This window comes from Dasypus novemcinctus, chromosome 12 (genome assembly GCF_030445035.2).
Source record: "Dasypus novemcinctus isolate mDasNov1 chromosome 12, mDasNov1.1.hap2, whole genome shotgun sequence".
Classification (NCBI taxonomy): domain Eukaryota; kingdom Metazoa; phylum Chordata; class Mammalia; order Cingulata; family Dasypodidae; genus Dasypus; species Dasypus novemcinctus.
This window is the reverse complement of record NC_080684.1, coordinates 18,065,916-18,077,738: the sequence shown is the minus strand read 5'-3', so window position 1 is coordinate 18,077,738 and position 11,823 is coordinate 18,065,916. Positions and strand designations below refer to the sequence as shown.

Below are 11,823 nucleotides of genomic sequence, written 5' to 3'. Positions count from 1 at the left end.
TCAAGCCAACTGCCTGATACATTGGAGATATTTTCTCAAGGTCCTGCACACAGCTCCTTTAATCTGATTGTTTTTCAGGCTATAGATGAGGGGATTCACCAAGGGTGTACTCACACTGTACTGTAAAGAGAATGTCAACTCAAGTGATGAGCCTGAGGCTGGCAATAGGCAGCAAAGAGAAGCTGAACCATAAAATAGGAGCACTATGGTGAGGTGAGAGAAGCAGGAGGAGGCCGTGTTCTACCTGCAGAGGAGCTAATGCTCAGGATGGTAGAGATAATGGGGGTGTAGGAATAAACAGTAAGGAAGCAGGTGCCAATTCCATGCAGTAGACTGGAGCAGAGAAGGACTATGAAATTAGTTGTAATTTCCAAACAGGACAGAGGGAAGAATGAGGGCAGCTTACAGCTGTAGTGGGGGATGGAATCCTCCCAAGAGAAGTCTAAATTCATAGGAAGAAGGGTGTTGATAAGTGCACCCAGAAAGCCCAGGCTCCAGGATCCCCACACCAGCCCCTTACAGAACTGGTTGCTCATCATCTGTCCATAGAGAAGAGGGTGGCAGATGGCAACATAGTGGTGATAGGCCATCACTGAGAGCAGGCAGGCTTCTGTGTCCCCACACTCAAACATAAAGAAGACCTGAGTCAGGCAGCCTCCAACAGAGATGGTTTTCCTTTGAGACTGGAGATTCTCCAGCAGCTTTGGTATTATGGCAGAGGAGAAACTAATATCCAAGAGGGAGAGGTGACTGGGGAAGTAGTACATGGGTGTGTGGAGTTGAGAATCTGCCCTGACGACCAGCAGCATCATCAGGTTCCCCATCAGGGTCAAGATGTAAATTCCCAGGAACAGCACAAAGAGGAGAGCCAGGACATAGAGATCAGCAGACAGTCCAAGGAGGATGAACTCAGGGATAGTGCTGTGGTTCCCCAAGGCCATTTAGAGGTGCAGCTCTCCAGATATAAAATAGGGACAGACCTGTAAGCTCTATTGACCACATTCATTATTTAGGAGGAGGCATCTTCCTTACTACTAACTTAAATTTCCTGTATGCCCTCAATGGTTCCTTTGAATCTCTTCATCCTATGTTGATTCTTTCTTTTAATCCTCACCCTGGATGAATGCCACCTAACGATGCTTGTATACTTCAGAGATTAGTGAAGAAATTTATTCATATTTTCAATCAGGACTGTGAGGAATAGCCTCTTCGTTATCTGTAAATGTGATCTACACTGTTCCCTACACTTTGTAGATTCTAGTGGGCTTCCTGGAAAGGATGTTTCAAAACATGAATTCTTTTCTCTTTTACTCATGCTGTTGATCTCATTGAAAACCTAGTCATGATTACTTTTTTTTTTTTTTTTTTTGAGCTACTGGGGTCCAGGCATTGAACCTGAGAACTCGTATGTGGGAAACTGGAGCTCAATCACTGAGCCACATTAGCTATCCTGAATTAATTTTTTTTTTGTTCATTTTACTGTTGCTTAGTTGTTTTTGTAAGGAGGCCACTGGAAAGTTAGCCTGGGTTTTCCCATGTGAGAAGAAGATGCTCAACCACTTGAGTCACATCTACGCCCAATAATAATGTTTTGTCTTCTATTATATTTTTCACAGATATTTTACATAAATTGTCCATTTCATCTTTGGGACAAGACTGAAATATGTAGACACTAGAATATGTTTGCATAATAGGTGTGTGTGTTTGAATATTATGTTCTATTTGGAGGATAGAATATAAGGAATAAGGGAGTAATTTTATTCATCGATTTTTCTGGAGAGAAAATTGGGTATATGTTGTTACATAACTTGTACAAATTGACAATTTGAACAGTCAAGATTTGATTCAAATAGGTGGGACCAAAAGAAGAGGTCATTTTACCATTCATTGTCTTCTAGTCAAGACTTGGTCTTTCATGTCCTTGATCATCTGGCATCTATTGACTTCTGTGATCATCGAGCTATTACTCTATGGAGGCCTCAATCTTGAGGGCAGGCCAGTGTACTCCCCTATGATCACCAGGCAGGTGCATCTTTCTCTTTCCATTTTCACAAGCATTTGCTCCTCATGGAATGCCATAGCATTCAATCTAAATTTTATTTATATTCTGCCTTTCACCAAAATCAGTGTCTATCTGAGAACTTCTTTTATCATATCCTTTCATGGAATCACCACTACGTGTAACAATTGGACAACTATTATCATTGAGTGCCTGGTAACTGATTAGCCATCATAAACACTTTTGTTTTTAATCCCCAAATCCAATTTGGTGCAAATCACTGCACTGAGATATTTCGAATAAGAAAACAAATGTATTTAGGTATTTTACTATTTAACATCATTATTTCCACACTTACCTCTCTGATATCAAGAAAGTGCTCTTTGAATCCTGGTCAGATTACACCGTTAAGGTTTTCTTATGCATTCTTGCTTCCTGTCAAAGTATGACCAAACTTCTCAACTGCCAATAACTAATTCTTTTCCCTTATGACAGCAGATGAATCACTCTCTTACTCTGGTATCTAGTGTAACATTTGTTAATGTATTTCTTTTTACACCTTTCCATGACATTATAGTTTCTTGATGGCAATGATTGTGTTCTAAACTATTTTGCATCCAGGACACATGCCCCTGTGAATAAAAAAATGTGTATAGTAGAATTCCAATGAGTGTATGCTACAGAAAAGAACATAATTGAATGAATAGTACAGATTGTGTAGCTCATATTGTGCGGGAAAGACTCCAAATCCACAAATTTAAGAAAGACTGAGCACCAAGGATAATTGGTAAGTACAGGCAAAGAAATGTGTATGTTTTGTCTGTCCATGTGCATAATCGGTCTGATTTTTACCCCTATTGAAGGTCAGGGAGTACACTTTACTTGTGTACCTACCATCCACTACCAGATCCCTATATCTGAGGAGTCATCCCACACTTACTAGCCAACGTTTGCCTGTACTAGAAATGTGTTTAAACCCATGACAGCAATCTATAACTACAAGCCAGAAATCTATCATCACCCGTACCCTTTAGTTCATTTGTCTATTCACTTTGTAATTCATTCCTTCCTTAATAATCCAACTTTCTAAATGTTTATTCTTCTATCCTTTTCCAAAACCCCCTACATTTCAGATAACAAATATTCACAGATTTATTGTACATATAAGATTTTTGACAGGCATTAGGAAGAAAACTACTTAGTATAGAACAATGTCCAACTGTTATGTGAATATTCTTTTTTCCCTTTAAGATTAATATCAATTTTCATTATAATCCAAGTATAAATTCTCTTCTTAGACTTTCTACTCTTCCTTAGCCTGAAAATCTGATCTGGGCTGTACACTCAGATTGTCCCCTTTCATGAAAGATAATTTCACAGTGTTTCCCCAGTCCCAATGACATTTTATTTGTCCTGTATTCTGTACTTTGTCATGATACTACTATATCCATCACTGGGAGAACTCAAAAGACTCACAATTACATTGAATTTTGCATACCCATATAGCTACCCAAACTTGTGCTTTCTACTTATTATCTCATTATTAACAGTGAATAGTCACACAGTTTCCCAACCTGTAAGACCTTCATAGATTCAGTATATGTATGTATCAGTTTTGCCTAGTAGGATAATAAACACCACATTGGCTCAAATTCTAATTCAGCACTGAAGAAACACAACTTGCTCAACTATTCTATTTTGAGTACCTCCTCTTGTTTCTACATTTGTCAAATCTATTTATACAATTTCTCTAATGTCAAAATACCAAGCAATAACAACAATAAAAAAATAAATTAAGTCCATTCCTTCTAGCGATATGAACAATTCACCATTTGGTATTTTCTGTCTGAATTAAATAGAAAATTGCTTTGATTAATTTGATTTTGTTCATCTTATGCTCATTTTTTACATCACAAGAATCTTAGTGCCTTCAATTCTCATGAAATTGGGTGACTCAACCAGGTCCATATTGGTTAGAGAAGGAATATTCTGCATCTTTACAGTGAGAGGAAGCATTAATGCAGAAGTTAGTTTTGTGTGATTCTTCATAGGAAAGCTGGGTTTACCAATTTGCATGTGATTTTAATATAATGCAACTTTACAAATAAGCACGTATTGAATTTGGGGGTTATACTAAAAGACATCCCATTCTGTCCTTCATTCTCCATTTATGCCTAGGATAACTCCTCAAACCATTCATAATAATACATTTAGTCCTAATGAATAATGAGGAGGAGGATGCTGCTGATGATGAAGAAGATAGCACTAAACACCATTCCAAGCACTTGACATGTATTAAGGTACTTATTTCTCACACCTGTCCAATGAGATAGGGAACATTTATATCCTTACCCCTTCTTGTTTTAAACAGATGAGGAATAGAAGCAGAAAAGCTGGTGGAAAACCTGCCCAAATCCACAGAGGTAGCAAGCAGTAGAGTTGGAATTTGAAACCAGCAGTTTGGCATGTAACTCATCACATCCTTTACATGGGGGCAGATAGTACAGAAATATTCCTTGAACAAGACATATACCAAACGGTTCTTAACATTTTGTCAGTGACAACTGAATTAATTTTAAAATCTTAATGCTGGGATTGAAGAGCTATTTAGAACACAAAGAGAATGATATCCAGTTTGTCACTGAGCATGGAAAAGCATACTATTGATCAAAATTGAGGGAATTTGGTCATGCAGAGAAAGTATAAATACAATGGTTGAGGGAAGCACTTAGACTTGGGAGTAGTGAAAATAAGTGGGCAAGAAATAATAACACTAATGAGTTCATTTTATTTTCTTTAAAATTTATTAGTTTTGATCCCTACTGCTATTTTCTTCAGCTGCTACATTGATTTGATATTTCTTGCAGATGAAGGCTATTAGTAATAGCTTAAAATTAACTTTATATGGCACATGTAATTTGATTTAGAAAAGGATCAAAATCCACCATCTACTCTGATGTAGCCTTCCCACTCCTGTTCTTTTATTTCCAGCTGCTGTTTCTTGCCTTTATTATACTCCCGGCGCATGGATCAATGCTGAATTGGAAGTCAGAGAGAGCAGTATCTCTGCTCCCATAACCTAACATTAGTCACTGAGGCCAGAGGGCTTTCCCCAGGTAGCTGCTCAGAGTAGGTGAAGACCCAGTCCTACTGCATGGAAACATGAATATCTGCAGTGATTTGGGGGCTTATGCTCTGTCCCACAAAACTCTATGGAAAGACACAGAGTGAAAAGACACATTTCAGATAGTCATAAATAAAGGTTACATGAAGATGTAAAAGTAGTCGGGAGAGTGAGAGTGGAGAAATTTTAGTCAATTATAGAGGACATTACCGAGTTGGTGGGCTGGTGGTTATGGCTCAGAAGACTTCCTGCTTTTCTCATCTTTTCCTGGGCCAGGAGTCTCTATGTTTACGCAGTCCAATTATGTTATGGCTCAATTACTGGTACTTCAGTTCATTTTCTCTTTCTCTTCTTGAAAACCACAGTAAAGGCATCACAGTGGCTTACCCCAGAAGCTTCAGGTCTTGTTCCCATTGAGCTCTGTCTTGGTACTATTTTTCCCCTTGCACTAAGCCTTTAAAATCCAAACCAAAAAAACCTACAAAAAACTTAGGAGGACATACATCTGGTAACTATGGAGTCAAACACAGGATCATCACTTCATTTTTTTAACTGTTTCCCTAAAAACTGTGCCAGGTGAATCTGTGAAATGAGTGATTCTCACATATATCCATCCCTTCAGAAGTACAGATATAAGATTAGGCAGTCTGTAACGGGATGGCTGAGCCTGATGGCCCAGGAGGCAGAAGAGCCAATGTCTTTTTTTTCTCTGCATTAAGAGGCTAAAACTCATGTTTAGAATAATTAACACAACAAGCAGAAACTTGTAGGGGTCTCAGAGGATAACACTTAGATTTCTCTTTTGGAATTTTTATGTTGAAGCTAAAATATTAAATGGAAATATGGCATGTTCGAAGGTCTTTGAAGTAGATACGTGAGGACAACTTCCTTTGTCTGTATACCTCATTTAAGAAATCACAAGAAGGTGGTGCATTTATTTTTTTAAATTTTATTGAAGTTTTAATATATCATTCATACAGGAACATACATAAACTATAAGTATATAGTAAAAGTTGGGAACTTACAAAACAAAAATGCATAGCATCATACAGGGGTCCCATACATCAACCCACCTCCAACACTTTGCATTGGTGTGAGACATTTGTTACAAATGATGAAAGAATATCATCAAAATCTTACTAATAACTATAATCCTTATCTTACAGTTGGTGTATTTTCCCTCCAACCCTCCCTATTATTTTTTTTAGATATATTTTTTTTATTACAGAACTAGTGAATTTACAAAACAACAACTGTGCATTTAATTTTAAATGTCTTGCAGGTTATTTCCTCTGGCCAGGGATTTGATTTTATAAACAACTTTTTGAAGTATAATGTAGTGATCAGTGTGTTAATGATTACATAAGATTTTAGGGAAAGCTTTGAATACAGGTGGTAAAACGTCATGGGAAAAGAAAGCCACATAACTGAGTGGTTCAGTGACAAATACTGTAGTTTAATCCTGAAGAAGTAGAACTCAACACTATCCACTGGAATTTGGAACTGGCAAGTATTTTTTGTAATTAAGCAATGGTATTTTCATTAGCCAGACTGATGAAAATATAGATGTGGATTAATATAGAGGAACAGAAATTCTTTCAAAATTTTGGAAGAATATGTTGTTGTGGAATTTAAGAGAAGTTCAATTATTTGAGTATAGAGAGGCCAGGACTCAGCAATGATTTTGAGAAGGAAAAATGGTTTATTGACGGCCGGCCGGACTCGGGAGCTTTCAGTTTGAATCCCGAGCCCCGAACAAGATTTTCAAACGTCTTTTATACAGAGAGGAAAGGCCAAATGGTCCCTTTGTTTCAGTTCTCAATAGGCTTCAATTAGCATATATCTCTTTCACATCTTAGGTAAGCTTTTAGCAGGGACTCCAGACATTTTAGATAAGCCTTGGTTTTTGCATTTCCCCTAAATACTTAAAGTTTATAGCCCTTGCTTTGTTAAACATTTCCTGGGACTGGAGCCTGCTGGTCCCTAAGAGCAGGACTGCAGCCTCTTACCGTTTCACACCCACAAGTCAAACAACTTAGTTATCTCTGAAGAGACAAAGAGCCTTCCACCCATAGCCCACATCATTCCCCCCCTTTGTCAAAGTTTACTTGCTAAGCTTTGGCATAATTATTGTTGTAGCTATGAGGTGGATGACTGTTTGTTGTCTTGACTGATTATTTATCAGTCTTTAGTACAGCATCAAGGACCGTTTTTAGAAGTTTAGAACTTTTCATTCTGGACAGCAGAATCTTGGGCAGGGGCCTCCCGCAGTTATTCTGCTGCCACTGGCACTCACGTGGATTTCCAGTCAGGTTCCAGATCCATCTATTACTTTTATTTTACTCTTAAAGAGTTTACACCTTTAATTTAAAAGGGGTGCTGAAGGGAGACGATCTCTTTTCTGTAACTGCTTCCTGCTGGCCATGGGCTGTAGTCATTGCCTAATAAGGTGTAAAACTCTTTAATTTATTCTAACTGGAGGAAGATGGATCTGGCATTCTGTACGAAGTTGGATGAAGTTTTCATATGGTTAATAAGATGTTCACTCTGAAAGAAACAAACTTAATTAAAATTTTGGAATACCTGTTTTTAAAAGAGGACACATTGGATTACAGAGGTAGACAAGGTTAGGTGCCTATAAAGATGGCATTCCTTAAAAGCTGGTGGAAACAGCATATATGTTCTTTTTTAAGTTATCCATCTTTAGAGAGAAATTGCAACAGACACTTAGCTTTGTCTGAAGACACATTCCAAGCTGTTCAATGATTGACACTCATTCGCTTTGTCAGATGCTCCTGGTGAACTGGCACTCCTTGGGCAACTGGCTTCACTCAGGATTAGAACACTAATTTGGAAATATTCTTAGTTTTCACCTGTGGGAGTGATCAGAACTACAGAATAAAGATTTTTACACCTTGGTTTTCATTGTACAATTTCTAGCAATTTTGACTTGTTCAATAGGTGACTCACCATCAGCAAGCAAGCCTCACTTTTGCTAACTGAGACTGGCTGAGACTGCCACCTTATTCTATAGACATGTTATTAACTGTTTAGAAAATGATTTTACCAGGAATTTAACATGTCTAATATACTTCTGCACTTGATCCAAAATAGAAAAGATAACATTACAATTATTAGGCATATATTTAGTACAGGATAAAAGTACAGCACTTAATATTAACTAATGTATTACTTAATGCATAAGGATTCAGAGTTGCCATTATTAGTTTTGAGTTTCAGGTTTGTAATACTTTACATGTTATCTCTCCATGAGAGCAGGCCATAATGCCAATTGTGTTTAAGTTTTACTTACAGTCTCCTGGTATCATGGCTCCACTTAGCATGTTCTTCAACGCAGTGAGCAAGTTGCAGCATCCTTCCAGTATTCCAGAGATTTTCCAGTATTCTACTAGCCTGGTGCATAGTGCTCTCTGGCACCATGGAACAGTGCCAGTCTGGAGGCGATATCCATTGTACACTTGGCTGTACCGAGTCATTATTGCTTGCAGGAGCTTGAAACTGCAATATAGTTTCCATCGACTTCAGGAGCAGAACCAGAGACTGATATAGCACATATTTTTAATTGAGGGGTCAGTGACCAGCCTAGCCAATAACTCACATGGAGAGGCCACCTGTAATGTATACAAGGCCTGGTTCGAATGCACAAGAGTTTGACAATGTTAAAGTTTATTCCTTGTTTTATATATATTTTAAACAACTTAACGCAATACATATATCAAATGACTATTTACTTACACAATTTTACTATGAAGATAACAGTAGGTACTTTACTTTAGTAATAGAGGAAAAATATTATTTTTCATTGTTAGAATGAAAACAGAATATTTCCAATAGAATCAAGACAACTTTTTATTACCATTTACTTAAATGTGTATTTTGCAGTGGCCTTCAGACAGGTTTATTATCATGAAGTTATTTCTGCTACCAATACCAATCTAAGTTTCTTTAGTTAACAATGACTTCTACAACTAGAACTATTTAAACATTTTCAGTTTGGAAGATGTTTTACAAACTCTTTATAATTGACTATAACCGCATTGACTAGACACCTCATGTTTAAATAAACTTACTAAATTACAATTACCAATGAAAGAAATTTACTCTTTATTTAAGAGAGCATATCTACAATCTTTTCCCTTTAGCCTAATTTCACCAATGTGAACTTACAATTTTCACTTACAATTTTCATTACTGTAAAGATTTTGTACATATGTTAATTTAGTTTATAAATTAACTATGGGAGATTACACTCAAGTTAAATAAAATTGAAACCATTATAGTTTATGCAAGGAATGTTCTCTTTTTCCCTTACAGGAAGCTAAAAACTTCTTTTCTTTAAGTTATGAAAATTATTAATTTAAAAGCATAACTGACTACCAGGTTTTAAAACACATGCATACTGACTACCAGGTTTCAAAACACATTACACAATTACTTAATTTTTTAAAATCATAACCCAGGAAAGATCTCTCCATAGTTTTTATGGACTTTCCTTTACTTACTGAAATTTGTTAATAGAGCCACTAATTACCTTATTTTGTTGGAAAGAAATCTTCTGGAAGAAAATAAGGCTCACCAGATTGTGGAGAAGAAAATACTTTATTCTCAATCTTGCAAGAAGGGGCGCAGAGCCAGATATGGCTGGTGCCCCGAACAAAGAAAAATGACACAATTTATACCCCTAAGCCTAGCATGCAAGCTCTTCCTGTTTTTCCATAGATTGGATACTTCAGAAGTTACAGCTTATCTGAGATTTAACTTTCCCACGCAAAAGTTTGATTTAACTGCTTCTTCTATCACATTCCAACCATTTTAGTTTTTACCTGCTCCCCCCTTTGTCAAATAAGGAATAGAATTTAGTGCTGAAATGGCACCGACTTAGTTAGCTCCTTCTTGGGCATCCTTCCACTGCCCATAGGACTGGCCTAAACTGGTCTCCTCCACTGCTGTCCAACCCGGGAGTGGGAGACTGAGGCAGCAGGCCGCCGGGTTACATCAACATTTTTCTTCTGTGAAAATTAACCTAATCTTTGTTTTGTTTTTTTTTTTTCCAATTTATGGCTGACAAAGGTTTAAACTGGGAAATTACCAGGCAAACTGATTCTTAATTCCCTAGCCTAGTAGATAGGTTTAATCTGCCACACCTAGTCTTGCCTTAAAAGCTCTTGCAAAGAGGAGGCCCTTTCCCAATTGTTTCCATAATCAGATTTCTATGACTTTTTCATCCTGCTTAGTTCAATTTGGGCTTTAAGAATATTTATAAATATAACTGCATATTTAATTTTTAACAATTTGAGCAAATAGGCAGACATGAATAGTTTGACACAACAACATGACTTTAGTTACTTTAAACTTTTCAAAGACTTTTGAAACTCTTCTTAATTTGCACTATGACCATGCAGTTTACCACAAGAATTTTCTTTCTTACTTAATGGATTGTAATAACCAAAATGTTCTCAATGCCTTAGCACCATTTTGTTTTAGAACTTTATATTTTACCTTGAAATTAGCAGAATTTTGGATAAGCAACAAGATTAGTTTTATATATATTTACTGAGGCTATTTGAAGCCTCAGGGAGACAGACTGCTTTCTCTCATGAATTGCCACTCTTAGGAACACTGACCGTCAAGGCAGGAGACTTCTCCCCCTCCACCCCCCTTTTGGTTTTGGAGATAATAAAACTCCAGTGGTCATTTAACCTTATTCTATCAGGCAGCAATTTATTTAGTTTACACTTGAATTCATGAGAGAAAGGGTTACTAATACCAGGAGAGGAGACAGTGCTGTCCCAGCTCTTCTCAATTATGAAATAACCATAGGCAAAGGCAAAGGGTGAGGTTAGGCTTGAAGTAACCATAAACAAAGGAAAGGTTAGTGTAGAATTTACACTTAAATAATAGTTTCAGGCTAAATTCACCCAGCTATAATCTCAGTTATTGTCTTTCCACTGTTTTACAATATAAATGCATTTATAAATGATTTTAACTCTTAGTTACAGTTTTTATTAATTTTTTAAAACCTATTAATTTTATAACACCTTTAAATACCTTTCATTCAACTTATAACATATTAAATGAACTTAACCATTACTTTAATTTTTCCTTTTAAAGTGAAAGAATAAATCTCTTGCAGTTAGTTTGAAATAAAAGGCTACTTTTCAGGATTTGATTTCTAGAACATAAAATGTTCTTTTAAAAGAACTCTTCTTCAAACATTGAGGATATGATGAGGTTAAAGCACAAGAAGCTATTGATAAAAGATTTTCTTTGTATATTGATCTTATTCAATTTTAATCATAAAAATTTCCCTTCCACAAACCTTCTACACTTTCAGTATTCATTCAGGTTCTGTCCCACACTCTACTCTTTCCAATAATCAATCATTTTATCTTAGGACAAAATCATCTTCTGTTGCCTTAACAATAAAAACCCACTCCATATATCCCACATACTAAGTTACCAGGCAAACTTCTTACAACATATAATTGCCATTAATACTAAACAAGTTTGTTAAAATAATGAACTTTTCTTCACTTTAAATACTTAGTGGCATGTAATACCAGAAACAGTTTTTTTGGAAGCAAGTTGGCAGGGGAGATTGGCTGCCGAATAAGTTTGTTATAAAATTGCCTTTTATTATTATTATTATCAATTCAGTTTTGTTAAATAATGACTTTCT

At 36.4% G+C, this 11,823-nt stretch overlaps 1 protein-coding gene across 1 annotated transcript; it reads right to left on the bottom strand.

The window, feature by feature from the left end:
- Positions 1 to 203: 203 nt before the first annotated feature.
- LOC131280781 (olfactory receptor 8S1-like) lies at positions 204 to 941 on the bottom strand. Its single transcript, XM_058309267.1, has one exon. It carries the CDS (start codon positions 939 to 941, stop codon positions 204 to 206), a length of 738 nt encoding a protein of 245 aa, XP_058165250.1.
- Between the last annotated feature and the right edge of the window lie 10,882 nt (positions 942 to 11,823).

Bases quoted from the DNA above. Each gene is read 5' to 3' on its own strand.
- LOC131280781 (XM_058309267.1), bottom strand. From the start codon at position 941: ATGGCCTTGGGGAACCACAGCACTATCCCTGAGTTCATCCTCCTTGGA.